Source organism: Elgaria multicarinata, chromosome 1 (genome assembly GCF_023053635.1).
Source record: "Elgaria multicarinata webbii isolate HBS135686 ecotype San Diego chromosome 1, rElgMul1.1.pri, whole genome shotgun sequence".
In the NCBI taxonomy this organism is placed as follows: Eukaryota; Metazoa; Chordata; class Lepidosauria; order Squamata; family Anguidae; genus Elgaria; species Elgaria multicarinata.
Window position 1 is genome coordinate 122,651,679 of NC_086171.1, and position 18,181 is coordinate 122,669,859.

At 40.8% G+C, this 18,181-nt stretch overlaps 1 protein-coding gene across 3 annotated transcripts in view; it reads right to left on the reverse strand.

Annotated features, from left to right (window-relative positions):
• ARHGAP29 (Rho GTPase activating protein 29) overlaps positions 1-18,181 on the reverse strand; it is a 73,958-nt gene that overhangs the window by 27,041 nt on the left and 28,736 nt on the right. For all 3 annotated transcript variants that reach the window (XM_063135996.1, XM_063136005.1, XM_063136014.1), the window contains exons 3-5: positions 14,058-14,201; positions 2,252-2,348; positions 1,499-1,571 (exon numbers count right to left, since the gene is read on the reverse strand). In XM_063135996.1, the coding sequence (XP_062992066.1) occupies positions 1,499-1,571; positions 2,252-2,348; positions 14,058-14,201 (314 nt within the window). The remainder of the gene's footprint in view (positions 1-1,498; positions 1,572-2,251; positions 2,349-14,057; positions 14,202-18,181) is intronic.

Below are 18,181 nucleotides of genomic sequence, written 5' to 3' on the forward strand. Positions count from 1 at the left end.
AGTGTGAGCCCTTCAGCTGCTGCTATTTTCCTAAGAGTTTTGTAGTGCAGTGTGTATCATATACATATTGGTGAATATGTATATGATACCCAGCATTCTCTCTTTTTCATCAGATTCCAAGAAAATTGTGAAGGAAACTCAGTTGTTGTCTGGAAGCAGTGACCTACTGGGGCTTGACAAACTGAAGCTTAATTCAGACAAGATGGAGGCACAGTGAACTAACCAATTCAGAATTAATTGCACTACCTGTATTGAATAGGGCTTTATGCCTCCTCAAGAATTAGATCTTTAGCTTGTGAGTGCTATTGGACCCACCACTGTTCCAGGATGCACAGATGGCAGCTGAGGCCAGGTGTGTTTCCACACAACTTTGGCTAGTGTGCCAGCTGCAGCCATTCCTGGAAAAGGCAGTTCTTGCTAATGTTAGACTTGTCTTTGTCAAATCCAGATTAGATCACTGCAATGTGCTATACAGACAGGGCTGACTTTAAAGAGTGCCACATTCTGCACCAATTAAAACTTCAGGAACTGGCTGAGGCCTATTGGATTTTTTTTTCACATTATGTCTTTATCATATCATCTTCACTGGATGCTGGCCATTCTTACAGCTTTAGGCAAAGTGTTATTTTTGACCTTTCAAACCCTAATCTGTTTCAGATCTGAATATCTGAAGAGCTACCGCCTCCCCTCAAACCCACTGATACTTAAACCTTTACTGGAGACACTACCCTGAATCCCAACCAAAATTAAGCAATGTTATGTCCCACTGAGCTCAATAAGAGAGATTTAAATACATTCTTAACTCTATTGACATGGATGGGTTAATGGACCTAAGCCGTGCTGGCTAGGGCATGTTGGGAATTTTGGGACTGTTTTCTGTCTAAACATACATAGGATTGCACCCTTAATCACTTTTCTGCATGTACTAGATTTTAGATTCTGGCTGCGTGAATCACTTAAAACAGTAAGACTTTCCTTATACTTTCAGTATTGTTCTAGAAAGAAATTTCAGTACTGAATCTACGAATCATCAATGTGATCCTATCTTCAAGTCATTTATTTATTAGAATTATTTATATCATGCCTTTCAGGATTTATCAAGAACTGCTAAGACAGTCAAAGCTTAATGAGGGCTTGCAAGTAAACATTTCTCTTGCTTTGAAGATCCCTTTTAAATTCAACACAATTTGACATGACAAGTTATTTACAGCTTCTTACTTTAGGTCTACTTGGCCCAAACACCTTAACTACTGTAGCATAACATAATAAAGACACCCCTGCAAAGTAAAGTACAGTAATTTAGCCCTTACATACATTTATATCTGGGTCCTTTCACACATTTACATCCCACAAAATAGGATGTATATGCTATGCATTAGCTTATTTCTACAACACATTTTTTTTCATTTTTAAACTAACCCTGCTGGATATTCTAGTGATGCTATCTGCTTTAACAGTATCACTAAAAACAAAACATATTTAACATTTTTCATCGTACCTGGCTTTGTCGAGATACAGGAAGACCCAATGCTGAGCCATTGTCCACATCTCCCATAAGGAAGTCGGAAACACTACAGTGAGAACCAGAAAAGAATTAAGTTATGCTCTGGCTTCTTATACAAGAACAAAATGTCTGTATCAAACACTCAGATCAGAAAACCATATGGGAATGATTCAGTGTCTAGTTTAAGCAGACTTCAGTTTGTAATGATAGGTGCTCTATCTATTCTTTACTTACTTGCTGAACTACTTTGCTACTAATGAGAACTACTTTGACAGTTAGGTAAGTTCCAAGATGTGGTTCACTGATGTCTGAGTCAAACAAACCTGGCTTTGAATGAAAAAAAAAGTTACATTTTCCCAGCCACCGGCTAGCCATGACCTCCTTTTGGAAAAGAGCAGGACACCTATGCAATTTTTAGAGAAAAATGGAAAGAGCTCTGATACTATTTCAAGGAGGAGCCAGTCAGAAATAATTGTGAGGAAGCACTTTGCAAGAAACAACTAGGAAGAGACTGAAATGGAGTTCCTCAACCAGACAGCTTTACGAATGCCCTTTCCCCCCCAGTATCATAACATCATCTACAGTAAGTGGCTCAAAACATGATTGGTGGGAGAGAGGGAGATTAAAGACCAACCAATAAGCAGTAAAGATAAAATTCAGAAGGGTCAGGTCACAGAAGGGGTTTGGATAAGGTGAGACTGGGGTTTTTCCAGAAACAAACGACACTGTCAAATCTCTTTTACTTACATGTTGCCAAAAGTGAATGCCAATGTTTCAATAGAAGAGAATATTTCACTTAAGACTTCTCGTTTGTTTTCTTCATTAACTTCCTTGAAGTTCACAGCTAAAAGAGCAAACAAAGAAGTATTGTACATCTATCAGACTGTACTTTCACAGGGCATGAAACTGCTCCCATAGTCGACCACAGAGTCATTTATATGACCTATTAAAATAATAAATAAGGGACATGATGGTAATTATCCAGTTGATGACTGGAGGATCTTGGGTGCCTAATTTCCTAGAATGTCTATAAATCCTAGTGGATTTATAGGACAGTGGATCCTAGGCATCTAAATATTGTTTTCGACATGGTTTGGCATGAATCTGCCTCAATATTTCCTGGAGATTGCTATCTATGCTTTATAGCTGTATTTAAACAACATGAGACTCTCTCCAGGAGTGCTCCCATGTCAAGATAAACATATTTGAAAATACCAAGTGCACAACAAAATGAGTCTTAGCACTTATGAAACACTTATAACTACTTAACACAAATGACTTAAGAACTGTCTATATCATATGACAAGGTAAAGAAAATACACAAAAAGATCTATCCACAGTAGCACTTTCAAGAGACAGGAAAATATACTACAATCAATATGAAGGAATAAGGCCCCAAACCCTTTTTCCATGTGGCAAAGTACTGAGCAGTTGTGTCCCTCTCCAGTTGCTATTGGCCCAAAATTATAGACACATAGGAGATCCAGCCCAAGATCTGTCATCTCATCTACATTGTATTCAGTAAAGTTTTGCTACTTAGAAAGAAAGACACATATTTGGACTAAATACATAAAGGAAACTAATGTTAAAATAATGTGCATTTAGCATTCCTCAAAAAGAAGGTGTGTTTTATTTATTTCAGCATTTTTATCCCACCCTTTAGCCGAAAAGGCTCTCAAGGCGGCTTACAAAAATATTTCTTAAGACAGTCCCTGCCCACAGGCTTACAATCTAAAAAACATGACGCAAAAGGAAAGAGGATTGGGAGGGAGGGGAGGAAAAGCAAATTCAGGCACTAGATTCTTAGTTGATTAGTAAATGTGCACAAAATTATTCAACAGACAGGTCGTTACTATAAAATTTGTGTTCTTCCATAAATCAGGAACTTCATGACTGGATTGAAATTTTAACTGCTCATAGTTTGCTATATAAGAGGAAGGAAAGTTTGAAGATTACATGTCAGTCTGAACAGCAGGTGGTGATTGGGCTACAACAGTCTTGGTGTTATGGTATTACAGAGGATAGTCCCCTACTTGACATTCTGTCAGAGGACACTCCATGGATTTAAAGGCAACCTCTGTTTGAAGTTTAAAGATGAAAAGGCATACAAAGGCAGAACAGGGGCCTTGAAGATGCCCCATCAACATTTCGCAACTGGGGAGAGCAGACTGAGCAGCCACACCACAGAGATGATCTGGTCACAGTTTTCCCCAGTAGGGTGAGATGTATTGTATTTATTTCTATTTAAATTCTAGTAGTATTTCTAAATTTGAATCTATACATATAAATTAGCACATGCAAATATATGCAAACCTGCACCTTTTATCCTCTTTTTGAGTGATGCATAAATGTCCACCCTATATGGTATGCCCCCTCTCTGCCTTGGAGAGTTTTGCGAAGGGTTCTTAGTGATTTAGGAGGTTGGCTGGAAAAACCAGTTCTAGTCTCCTCAATCTCCAAGGGAACTCTTCTTCACCAATTTCCCTTTACAAAGTCCCTTCCCAAAAAAATGCAGCCTCCATTTTTTCACAGATATCTGCTTGAAAATAACCATTTCATCCTTTGCATAACCTCTTCTCTCTCCCAGACACTAAGACAATAGAAGTTTAATTCTAATATGTCAATAAAAATATTGAAATGGGCAAGAAATATTGTTTAATTTAAGTAGAGGTTTGATAGCCCTTGAAATGTGAAATTTGTTAGGAATAAATTTACTTCAAACAAGATCACATCATTAATTGTGCAAAACTGAGCTTCCTGCCAGGTGTATAAACACAAATAGATAACCAAAGCAATGCATATAGTAATCCGGATATTCCAGATTTCCTCTGTGAAAGGAAAAGTTTTTCTAGTAAATTGATACGAATTAACTCCCTAGTATTATATAATACCATGGTAGGTTAATAAGCTGCTCAAACTATATAGATATGGGCAGATATTCTAACTGTGGTGTTAGAAGTTTCACGACTCATTCTCTGCCTTGAAAACAAATCCTTCAGAATTCAGTGAAACCACTGAAACCATTTCCGTTAAACTTTAAATTCTAATATTTAGTATCTAAACATTAGGGTGTAGTCATGAACTCTATTGAACTGACCGGTGTTTTCAGAAAGACTAGCAAATGCAAAATTATCAAACAAGCCATATATCATTAATGACTTTATCGAGTACTACTAGACCTAGATCATATGCTTATCCTGTACAATATGAAAACAATGTACTCCCCTAGAGAAAATTATAACTGCACATCGCAATAGTCTCAGAACAAATACATAAGATCTGAATTTATAATTTGATATTTGTAAATGAATTTCCAGGAACAATTGTTTTACGCAAACTTAATGATTAGGTAAACAATTAACTGAGGAATTTAAGAGGAGGAAAAGAAAAAGCATATTATACAATTCGTTTTGTATTGTTTCATCCTCATGACATGCAACAAGTAGAAAAATAACACTATTCTATTCTAGGAACAATTCTTTGTTTGTTATACACTGATGAACCATTTTTGGAAATAAATGCTAGTGATTCCAATAGAAGTTGATTCCAGTAAATGTATTTGGACTGAATTACTATGCTTATATGAAATATCAGAAGTGAATTTCCTTCCAAGTGATGTGAAAATTGTGCGTTTATATTTTATATAGTCTAATACAACACACACACAAACGTACAATCATCTATATCAAAAATAAAGTACAAAATCCCTACCTTCTTTCCAAAACACTTCCATCCAAAGACTCCTAAAGTCTTCCTCTCAGCCATTACTGGCATACTGATATTACTTAACATCAGCTTTGAGCAGTCTTTCCCCAGGACATCCTGGCTGCACACAATAGCCCTGACAACAATGAGCAGTAGTATTGTTTCCATGTCTGGAAATGGCAACTATCTATACAGTTACATTTTCAACTGAGCACACAACTTAATGGAAATGGGAAGGATTAATGTAAACACATGGCTCCAACCACCACCAATAAAACAAAACCATCATTTTTGGACTTATAACAATGTATCTCATCAGTCTAAAAGGAATATCTACCATCCTATGAAATATGTTTTCTAACTGGAATTACAAATATTCATGGATTTAAAATTATGCAATGAAGTACATTTCTAGGTTAGACAGAATTCTTTCCAGGGCCAAGGATCTCAGAAGCTTGATCTTACAGCATTCTGCAATTGTAATTTGATTACTGCTTGTTAGAAAAGCAAATTTGTTTTCCTTCGCTGGCATTCTAAAGGTTTCTTAGTAGCTTCAAATTTTGTAAACCAAGATGTTAAACATGACTGGATTCTCCCTAATTACATAAAATGTTTTTGAATATGTGTAACAGGATGTTTTGGAGGAAAAAGTAGATACAAGTAGAACATAACGAAAGGGGAATATAGAAGGGAGCGGCAGGGCAGTGGAATTACTAATTTTGGAACAAGCCACAAGCCACAAGCCTCATATTCCTTCCCTAAGACCCCTACGTCAAATTCTTCACTGAAGTTTTGTTTTGTGATTTTTAAGCCTTGGATCTTATGCCAGTCACCTGAAACATTTACCTCCTCACAATGTTGCAAAGTAAATGTTCTCAGGAGTTGCAATTTAGTTCACAATCAATATCTTAACTCTCCCAAGTCTCTCTATTTTTATGCAGTAACCACAACATACACGTAGGTAACCAAATGAAAACATAAACTCTCTTTTCCATGCGATGTGTTTTATATTTTATTTCTGCAACACTTCTTAGTTCAGGAGAATACTCTTAAATGCAAATGTCACTTGAAAGTTGTTAAGAAGTATCATCTGGTGCTGACAGGGCCAGATAATTAGCTACATTTTATTTGGCTAAATTAAGTTTTATTATCACGTGGAGCTGATACAAAGATGTCTACTTGCACCCAAATCCTAAACACATTGTTTGAAAATAGACCCTGACTTCAGTGGGCCTAATTGCAAAGTAACACTTTTAAGACTACAGGTTCAGTATGTGGACAGTATTCTACAAGCTTGTATGCATGAATAAAAACTGTTAATTGATTCTTCAAGCAATGCGCTAGCACTGAGCAACATGCATAACTTTCTAGAGCTAGGCAAAAGAGTTTTAGTGGGAAGCTCATTTCCAGTCTTCTTCCCACACAATTCCTCACAGAATGCCACACTGGCTATATAAGAAAGCAACAGAACAAGAGTAAATCAACAATGGCACCTGCACTAGGGAAGGTAGATGTGTTGTGTGACTGTACTGGGAAAATGGGTGTGTCGTTTAACTGCATTGTAGAATGTGCATAGAAATCCATTAGTACTGAGCCAGTTTGCAGCAGAGATTGATTAATTGATGAAAGTAAACACAAAAAGTGCTGAGTTGACACCAGTAGACTCTTCTTGGGATCAGATAAGACGAGGGTCTTGCAGTGGGCTCCCCACCCGATGAGAGAAGCATCGGTAGTAATGGTCACCGACGGTGCTTCTTGTAGAAAGGGAACTCCTTCCAGGAGGTTTCCCATCGAGAGCCACCATTTCAAGGATGCTCGCACCTGCCTCGGTATCGAGAGGTAGGTCTTGCGGGCGTTGCGTCGAAGGTCGAACGTCCTCAGGAACCACCCCTGAAGGACTCTCATTCGCAGCCTCGCGAATCTGATGACAGCAGTAGTAGCTGCCATCAGGCCCAGCAATCTCTGAATTGTCCATGCCGAGGGTTTTGCTTGGGTCTCGATATCGAGGATAAGATCTCGAATAGTCCTTGCTCTTGCCATAGGAAGGTATGCTCTTCCGTCCCGAGACGTTAGAGTCACCCCTATAAAGTCTATTGTCCTTTGAGGAGTTAGTGTGGATTTCTCCTCGTTGACCCATAGTCCTAAGGAGTCTAGAAGGTTGACAGTCGTGACTATGCTGTCCTGGAGCGTGTAGCTGTTCTCCGCCACCAGAAGCCAGTCGTCTATGTATGGATAAATGTGGATTTCTTTTTGTCGTAGATGCGCGCATACAACCGCCATCACCTTCGTGAAGACCCTCGGTGCTGTCGCGAGGCCGAAGGGAAGAACGGTAAACTGGAACTGTTAGGCGCCGATGGCGAAACGCAGGTAAGCTTGATGCGACTTCCTGATGGAGATAAGGAAGTACGCATCCTTCAGGCCTACCACCGCAAACCACACCCCCGTATGCAACAGCTGAAGAATAGAGGCAACTGTTGTCATACGGAACTTCTTCGGGGTGATGTACTTGTTCAATTGCCTTAAGTCCATGATCGGTCGAAGACCCCCCATCCTTCTTCAGGACCGTGAAGTAGCGCGAAAAGAACCCCTGGTTGATGTCGTCTGCGGGTAGGGGCGAGATGGCTCCCTTCGCTAGCAAAGTTTGTACCTCGATTAGCAGAGGAGGGGATGGCGCTGTTACTTTCACCCCCGAAGAAGGAGGAAGGGTATCGAACTCGATGGCATACCCCGTCTCGATGATGGTGAGCACCCAGGAGTCAGATGTTATGGACTCCCACTGATGGTACATGGGTGCTAGACGGTTGGTAAAGGGTAGTAGGCCTGGGGCAGGGAAGTCAAAGGCGCTGCCTTTTGGTAAAGTCCGGCTGACGTCTGTTCTGTTGGTAACGGCCTTGATAGGGCCTCTTTCTTTGAAGCTGCTGCTGCTTGGGCGGCTGCTTGTCATATTGGGGTCGCTGCTGTAACTGCTGGTAAGGCTGCCTTGTCCAACGCCTCTGTTTGTATTGGGGCTGAGGTTGCAAAAACCCCATCTTTCTAGCCATTGTGTGGGCTTTGTATATTGAGTCCAAGGACTCATCAGTCTTGGTGTTAAAGAGGCCCTTGCCATCGAAGGGCAGACTCTCTATCCTTGTTTTAGTTTCATTCGCCAAGTTGGCCGACCTCAGCCAAGCATGGCGTCGAAGTGCTACTGAGCTCATCATAGACTTTGAATGTGAGTCTGTCTGATGCCTTGCGGAATTCAGCTGTAACCTCGCTATGGCTGTGGCCTCGGATTGAAAAATCCTCGCCAGCTCGTGTTTGTCATCGGGGAGATGGTCACAAAGTGTGCCTATTTTTTCCCATAGAAAAATCTGATATCGCGCCATGGTAGCTTCATAAGCTGAGGTGCGTATTCCTAGTGATGAAGAGGCGTAGACTCTTCTGCCAAGGTAGTCTAATTTCCTACCTTCCCTGTCAACAGGGGCTGAATGTATTTTCTGAGATCTGCCCTGAGCAGACTCGACGATTACGGAGTTTGGTTTAGGGTGTTGGAACAAAAACTCTGCGTTTGTCTCTTGAATCTTATACATTGCCTCCAACCTCTTAGAAGTTGGTTGAGCAGCGCATGGTGTCTTCCAAGAAATTTGTGCCATGCGTTTCAAGGTAGGAGGAAAGGGAATAGCGATGGTAGAGCTCGCCTCCGTTTTCAATACGTCGTAAATCGGATCATCTTCCACTTCCTCAGGTTGATCGATGTCGAGGCACAGGGACTGCGCCATCCTGAGGACGTGATCTGAAAAACTACCCATGTCCTCCGACGGGGAAGCGGGATCATGGGTGTTCACTATGTCCTCTGGTGACGGCATCGATGGTGCGACCGACACCAACGAGTCTGAATCAGATCGGTACTCTTCATCAGGTGAGTTCGAAGTGGTAGGTTGCATTGCTACCTGGATTGGCTGCAATGCCTGTTCGTGGTGCGGTACCGAAGATGCCGCCGTAACCCTCGGTATCGACGTCTCCGTTATAGCACGATGCCTTGATGGTGTCGGGGCCCGAGGTGAGGAGACTTGAATGACCCTGGTAGGTGGAGGAGGGTAAGCGTAGTGTTCCTCCTGTCTGCATTCATCTGGAAAGTATTCCTGGGGCCGGTAATACTCCCAGTCGTAAAGGTCTTGTCTATGGTATCCCGAGAACTGGGAAACTCAATTGTAGTCCGGTTGAGCGGGTGCAGGCCTCTGTCGATAAGCTGGTGGCGCTGGTACCGTGGGTTGAGCTCCTCGTTCTTGAGAGGTAGCACATGGTACCGAAATGGCCGACGTCAAGTTGCGGATCTCCCCCTCCGACATAGAGCTTATTGAGGTCGGTATGGGGTTCGGTATTGGTATATTTTCTGGTACTGAGGCTTGCGCCGGTACCATAGTCGATATCGATGCGGTAAGAGGCCTGGGCGATACCGTTGTTACGGTCGCGGCCTTAGAGGATGAACCTTTTTCGGCGTCCTTCCTCCTCTTCTTCTTCTTTTTAGTTTGTTCTGCCGATTTTGGGGTCCGAGCCTTTTTTGCAATCTTTTTGGCTGTGGACACCGCTAGGGATCGGCCTAGCGTCAGGGGTATGGCCCTGTTTTCTGCCATCATCTCCTCGGTTATAACAAAGGACTGAATTTCAGGGGTGCGGTCCCTGCTCATTGTCCTCGAGGAGGATTTTTGTATGTGCTTCTGAGGCGCGGGTTCCGTAGCCTTCAGGGCTTTTTCCCAAAGCACAGAACGAAGTCTATCCGCTCTATTTTTGCGGGTTTGCTTCGTGAATGCCATGCAGTGGTGGCACTGCTGGACCTTGTGACCTTCTCCTAGACACACCACACAAAGAGAGTGCCCATCTTTTGGTGGTAATTTAGCGCTGCACTTGACGCATTTTCTGAAAGGGGCCTTCACGGCCATGCGCCTGAGGATCGCTCAGAGGAAAAGAGAAAGAAAGATATATATATAATAGAATTATATATATATATATATATATATATATATATATATGGAGAAGAGAAAAAGAGAAAGAAGAAAATATCTAAAAGGGTCCAAGAGAATAGCAGAAGAAAGGATTTTAAAGAGAAAACGCTAGAGGCACGGTTTCTAGGTCAGCGCACAATGGCGGACGACGAAGAACTGAGGTAAGGGCAGGAACCCCAGGGACATGCGCGGTAGCGTGGGGGAGGGGTTCCCGCCAAAAACGTTTCCCTAAGCTATAGTAGGTTCCGGTTCAGGTCTCCGCGCAGGCGTAGAGCCCATATGTGTGATGCATAGAGACCACGATGAAGAACTGAGATGTGCGGAACCTCTGGCCTGTGGGTCTAATCTAGCTTGTGGAGTTTCCCTATCCAGTTTGTGAAGGCTTGGGCTCCCTTTCAAAGCTCCAGCCACTGGAGACTAGTGGGGAGAGGAATCCCCACTGTTATCTCAGATTAATAGGAGGAGGTTACAGCAGGGATTTCCCTGCATGCCACTCCCTGCCAATTAGGAGGGAGGCAGCATGCCAAATTCTTTGCCCACTCTGCATCCTCCCTAATGGGAGAAGTCATGGGGCAGGTGACACCGCTCTGACTAAGTACTAGACTAGATGGACCCTTGGTCTGATCTAGCATGGCTCTTATGGGTTTTGCTATGACTTTCCCAGAGCAATTTCCAAAATGATGGAATTTGGGGCTGGAAGGAAAAAAAGGGCACAATTTTCCAACTACAGCCAATATAAATTATCTAGCAGTTTAGACAGGGACAGAAACTTATATAGCTCCCTGGATTTGGTGTCCCAGGGATGTAGTCGTGGCTGTAATAGTAATAGCCTCTGGGTGACCAATGCCCAGGGGAAGACTTTCTCGATCCTGAGGAGATATGAACAAAGTGTACTTAGGGACTATGCTATGGAGAGGTCCGACCCCAATTCCTAGGACAACAAGATGTGTAATCACTGTTCGGGAGGGATGTAGCCCCTCCTTCAGATGTCAACCCAATAACCTGAAACTCACTTGAATTCTTTACCACTACCCATCTGGGACCAGGTGCCAAACCAAAAAAAGAGAAGAAATGGCTTGGTTTTTCAGGACTGGCTGAAGGGAAAACAAATCCTGGGTATCTAGTACAGGTTGGGTTTGACGGGTTTCAAGTAGAGGTCTGAGACAAAGGCTTATGCATGATCATCTACCTTATGAAAATGTCAAACAAGTGTGCAGCTGCTGTAAGATGGCATATTCCATGTTGTGATCATCAGGAAAGGATAATTAGGAAAGAAATTGAAAATAAAACTGCCATTACCATAATGCCCTTATACAAACTTGGTATGCTATGTACAATTCTGATCAGCATCTCAAACATTGTATTGTAGAGCTGGGAAAAGTGCAGAAAAGGACAACCAAAATGAACAAGTTGGAGTAATTTTCCTAAGTTTACCATGTCTGAGGTGTTTTAGCTCAGAAAAAAAAATGTGAGTAAGGGAGTACGTAAGAGGTATGGAGAAAAACTAGAATCCAGGGTCACCAATAAAGCTAAAGTAGAAGATTCTGGACAGAGAAAAGGAAGTTCTTCACAAGGTGCATAGTTAAACTATAGAATTCACTACCACAAGATGTAGTAATAGCCATGAACATGAATGGTTTTTTTAAAAGAGGATTAGACAAATTCATGAGGCATAAGTCTATTGATGGCTACTTGTCACAATGGCTATATATTAATTCTAGTCTCAGAAGTGTATACCTCTTTATACCAGTTGCTGGGGAATACGAGCAGATGGCCTGCTATTGTATTCATGTCCTGCTTGTGTAATTCCCATAGGCATCTGTGAGAACAGAATGGTGGACTAGATAGGCCTTTGGTTTGATCCAACACAATTGTTTTTATGTTTTTTCTTCTTTTGAGATTCTGAAGCAACAGAAGAAAAACAATGCTTAACTTCAGATTTCTGACTGACAGGTCAGGTCAGGATTCTTGCCCAATGTTGAGGGAATCACCTGCACAGAGAAGTCTGAAGCAGACTTAGATACTAAACCTGTTGGTATTTATTATGGTAAGAGCCATGTCTGATAGCAAGAGTGCACTTACTTCCATGAAGAGGTGTGTGTCTTAACCCTGCTCTTGTAGCAATGCTTGTAGCTGAGATTAGTGGTTTTGGCATACCTGCTGGATGAAACACTGACACATTTCCATTACGTAACCCTTACCAAGGCAGAGGCCATGCCTGTCAGGGGGAGTGGGATAACTTGCTACCAAAAGGGGAACATCATAAGCAATCACTTGCTAGTGGTGAAGGAGACCATGGCAGACAATGGACCCAAAACACAAACATACAAAGAAGACTGGAGTAGAAAAGAGAACCAAGAAAGAAATAAAGAAAAAAAGGGTTGAGCTCTCTCAGAGGAAAAGGAAAGCAAAATTTCCTCCTGATACTACTACTGTGGCACTCAACAGGGAGCTGAGCTGGAGATGGGAGCCATGCCATTTGAGCATGCCTACCAAGGGCTTGAGTAGGGTTCCCACCAAAACCTTTCTGCCTAGTTCTAGAAAGTTCCAAATGTTGCTCTGCATAGGCGCAGAACTTTATCTGGGACTGTCCTGAGACCATGAAAAACCTTCTAATTATTTTGAAACAACTCATTTTAGCCTTATTAGAACCAGGGACTGTGCTTGAGTCTAGTAACTCTTGCTTAGATCAAACTTAGTAAAACTGGGCATTCCTATACATGCATATTAAAAACCCTTGAAAACTGGCTGATACAGGAAGATCCTTGAGTAGTAGTACCTGTTGATAATACTAGTTTCACAACTCAGTTACACAACATACAGTTGTTTTTGCACTTGTGGTTTCACTTTCTCACTGAAGTTATGCAATAACTGTTCCTCCAATAAGCTGACATAAGTGCATACATCTACCTTCAAACTAACTCAATACTGTACATACAAGTTATCAACATATCAACTGAATCAAGTATGGTAAAATCTATTTGAAATGCATAGATAATACTCACAACTTTTAATGACAACATGTACACAAATGGACTGGTTGCTTTAATTTTTAACTGTAAATGCATTTTTTTAAAAAAATCGAACAATTCATGTGTATTGATTCTGAACATGGCTGTGAACGTAGAACTAGTAGGTTGAGACATTAAATACAGTGCCCTTGAGAATGTATGTAAACAAGCTAAACCTTGCACTAGAGAGCTGTTAAAACTAAGGCCACAGCTAGACCTAAGGTTTATCCTGGGATTATCCAGGGTTCGCCCCTGCCTGAGCACTGGACCCCGTGTGTGTCACCTAGATAAACAAGTTTGACCCCTGGACGATCCAGGCATAAACTTTAGGTCTAGCTATGGCCAAAGTTAAGAGAATGAGCTGTAAAGTCCCTAGTTCTAAAATCAGCTCAGCTATGAACTTATTGGATAGCTTTAAATATGAAACTTCCAATCTGTAACACAGGGATAATACTGGTATATATCATAGAGTAGTTGTTTGATTTTTGAGAATATTATATATGAAGCATCTTGGCCATCAAGGGAAAGTGTTATATAAATGTTAAATATTATTACTATTACAAAGCAGCTTGGTGAATGAACAAGTTGGAAGAAAATTCCACATGGACTTTTGCTAAAAGTATTCAATGGGTTGACATGCATATACGCTGGAGAACATAAGGAGTCAGATTACTCAGGATATCTGTGACGAAGGGGTTTACATCATTTCTTTCTTTCTTTTTTATTTGAGGTTTTATGAAGGGTGGGGGGGGGAACCAGCAGCACCATCTTCATTATTTGCTCTTGCATCACAGATCAACTATTCTTTCCAGTTTATATCTAGTTCCAAAAATCCAATGTGCTCCTTTTCCTTACCTTTCACTTTTGCGATGACTGTTCCTGCAGCACTTAGAATATCAACTGAATTGAGACTCTGGTGTTTGTTAATTATGGCCTTTAGCACACGCAGTAACTCGCCCAAACGTTCGTGAACAACATGATGAAGACAACCTTGATTTTCTGAAAGGAAAATTGTAAACTATTTAGAAGCTATAAACATTATCTGTATAAAGTTCCACAAATATGACAGATATTTCTTCAATTAGACTTATTTATTTCCATAGGATTTTAATGCATCTAATTTGTTTGAATTGCACCTGAATTATTTATTATTAAGCACTTAATTATTTATACAACATGGTATGGTGTATTGGCTAGTGTTGGATTGAAAGTCAGGAGATCTGGGTTCTAGTCCCTACTCAGCCATGGAAACCTACTGGGTGACTTTGGACCAGACACAGATTCTCAGCCCAACCTACCTCACAGGGTTGTTGTTGTTGTGAGGATAAAATGGAGAGAAGGAAGATTGTGTACAACACCTTGAGTTCTTTGGAGGAAAAAAGGCGGGATATTAATGCAATAAATAAATTTAATCAAAAGCATCACTAAAGGGGAATTTATCTGGATATACTGCTGGAAACAACCAGTGGATATATCTTGCTTTAGCTGCTGTGTTTAAGGTAGTTTCCAAAAACTAATCTGTCCCAATTAAATATGCATAGAGTTATTTATATTCAATATCTTTGAAATGGATAAAAAATTCAATTTAGCACCCAACTAAGAAACTTAGTTGATGTGAAGCTAGAATAGCACAATCAATCAGTTCAAATCTTAGCTCAACTAGACAAGTCACTTTCCCATCCTCATATGGCTGTGAGGATTAATGAAGAATTCTGATAGAAGTAATAATATAATGAGTGGTAGCCATTCTGAGATAAAATATGATGGCTTGGATCCAAAGGGCCACCCATGGTATTCCAGGTACGTGCTGGGTTCTTCCTACAGCCCTTCCCCGTGCCCCTGAAATGTATTGCTGAAGGGCAATGCCATTGCTGAAGAGAATAGACAATGAGCAAGTTCACATGTCATGCTAAACCACCCTGCAAATAAACCATGGTGGGTTCGTTGTTCATGGAACAATGCATGGTACCCCTGGCAGATGATCAGGCTTGCCAAAGCTTGTTCTCCCCTTCCTTCCCCCTCAGTCCTCCAGCCGACTCTGGCATGTATCCCAGGCGCCTTTGCAGCAGAACCTGTCTTGTCTCCTTGTCTGGCCCCCTCCCCTCTCCAATTGCTACACCTTTTCATTCCCCAGGGTATTTTTTTCAATGTCTCAAAAATGCGCAAATGGAGGTCATAATTCTCCCCCCCCTTACTTCTTCTGTCAGTCTTTTGCAAGTGCACACTTATGGCTGTCTGATAAGTGTAGTCTTGGCTGGCTGATTTCCTTGTTTGTTTCAGCTGTCAAAGGCAGCAGGGAACTGAAGTAGGTAACATACAAGGAAAATGACAGGACACAAATGCATAGAGGTTAGGTAAGTTTGTACACAGTTGCAAAGGATTGGGGGAGAAATAATAGTAAGAGAAGAGAGAGACCAAGTAGCGCAATTCAGAAGCACTGAAAAGGGGGGGGGATCCAAAGGAGTAAGTACATCAAAAGCAGTTTGGGGACAGTATCTCCCCCTTGGCAAAGTTATCTTCTTGCTTTTAAGTGTTGAATTGACACTTCTCATGTCTTCCACTTTTTCAACACTTCCCCAACTTTCCAGCTAGTCCAGAAAAGAGAAATATTAACACCCCCTTTTTCATAGTTCCTTTTCAGAGCAGTTATGCTTCAGCATCAGTAGAAGAACAGTCACTGGTGAGAGTGCAAAGAGCAAGCGGCAAGGGCTTTTTTTTGTCACTCCTACCAAGTGGCTCTGTAGCCCATCCCCATAACCCATGATAAAATTGGAATCCCAGGATCAAACAACACAATGACCATAGGCATGATAAACCCTACAACAAGCCATGGCTTGTTTGCAAAAAATAAGCCACTCTACAGAAAACGTGCCAAGCTCAGACAACACGACAAACCATTATGGCTAACTGCCCATGGTGGGTTGTGTCATGTGAACCCATTCAATATTGGGGCTAGAAGGATCCACAGTCTGACTATATGGACATATAATAAGGCAGCATTATATATCCATGCAGGATGATATATGAATAAAAGATTTGTGGTAAAATCCTACGCAGAAGTCAGTTGTATTGAAATCTATGTGAATTACTCCCAGGTCAGTGTGTTTAGGACAGCAGCCTTAATGAATTTCTAAAATAATTGGCAGTGTAACTACACAGAAAACATTTTAACACTCTGTAAATTTAAAATATTGGTTTTAGTCTTTTAGTTCCACAAATTACTAATCAGTTACATATACAACACGACTTATAATTTAGTCTAAACTTTATTAAAGGAAGTTAGAGTTTCATGACAGGAACGTAAAGGTGAGACAGTCCAAATCCTGACATAATGTAGATCCATTATATTCAAAGCACCCTGATGACCTAATTCTCTTTCCCATTTGTGTATCACAAAAGACAGGAAAGAACATGGTATGCTGTACTGGAAGTTTCTGTCAGTGCTGCAGAGACTGAAGTACATGCTCATCTATTGTTTTCTACAAAACATATCTTCAAAATTTAAATCTGGCAAGCACTAGAAGGATGATCATATTATGTTAAAGGGGGAAGGCAAAAAGAATACAATTACTAACCCAGCCCATAGAAAAGGAAGCATGTAAGTACTGAGATATTTGCACATGTCCAGAACAGTCAATATACTTAAGTATCCAATCATAATAGCTTTGGTTAGGTACGAAGGGATCTAACAGAATTCACGAAGTGCACTCCCTCATATTCTTGTGATGTGAAGGTAGGACAACAGTACAACATGGTGTAGAATAATTAGATCAGTGAAATTTTAAATCATATTTTTAAACTGCAGTCCTAGATTAAAGTTATATACAAACCAGCACTTCATTTCATGCATGTCTCACACTATTCCAACATACACCTTTCATCTTTTTTGAAAATAGATGTTCTTTCAACATTCAGGGCTTGTGTTTCAGGCTATTACCTTAACGAATGCTGAATTCTGACAATTACACCCCATACCACTTATGCTGTCCCAAAGGAGTCAGGGAGAAGTAGAGATCTTGAGATTGGACTATGAAGCAGCCAGGTTTAATTTCTGGTGAAAAGTTGAAAAAGTTTGGCAGGCTCTTTAAGCCTTTACACACCTATAAAATGATACAAATTCATTTAAAATAAAACAAATCTCTAATAAGAAAAAATGGGACAGAGTATGCAACTTCTGTCCTGTCAGTCATGCAAAACCTTGTAGCAGTACTTTATCAACTGTAGGCTTCTGAGACTATGAGATGTCAAACATGGAATAACATGAAAGTAAGATATATAGGGAGGACCAACATTCAGCTTTAGGATTTCTGTACAGCAGCTGTCTAGAAGTGGGGATGTTGACAGGTACAGACTATAATGTTACTATATTGAGGGAGTTTTAATTAGCTGTGCTTGACAAAATGTCCACATTACACAGTGATTAAAAGGAGTTCCAATGTTGAAACTGTAGCTATCCCAAAATACAAGTTTTTGTATATTGAGATGCCAGTGACGTTCACTGTGCTAAGACCCAGAAGTCAGATTCTAAAGCCCATAATGCTGAAAAATGAGATGAACATTAAAAGCTCCAGAATTCTTCTGCAGTTCAGTTTAAAATCAAAGTTGGAGAAGAACCCATGGTTTAAGTCCTGCCTTGAAGAGCTACTCCCAGGAAAGCTGCTGCTCAGGAATCAAAAGCACACCTCCTGCTGGTATCCCACTTGACTCAAGGGTCCTCTGCGTGGCAGGGGGTATTTTCCTTAGGTAGCACTTTCCCAGAGTGCTCAGCTCTCTTGAAATAGCATTGCATCGTATTCAAAGGAAGATTTTAAAAAATTCTAGTAAAACAGATAAGTGGATCAGAAAGACCTTCACAAAACTGGTTCAAAACAGTTTTTCTACAAACTTACTCAACAGCCTTTGTTTAAAAGAACATATGGAAAATATTCACTTTCTTTGGTAGCAAAAGCAAAGTGTAAAAGAGGTAATGCCAAGAGGAA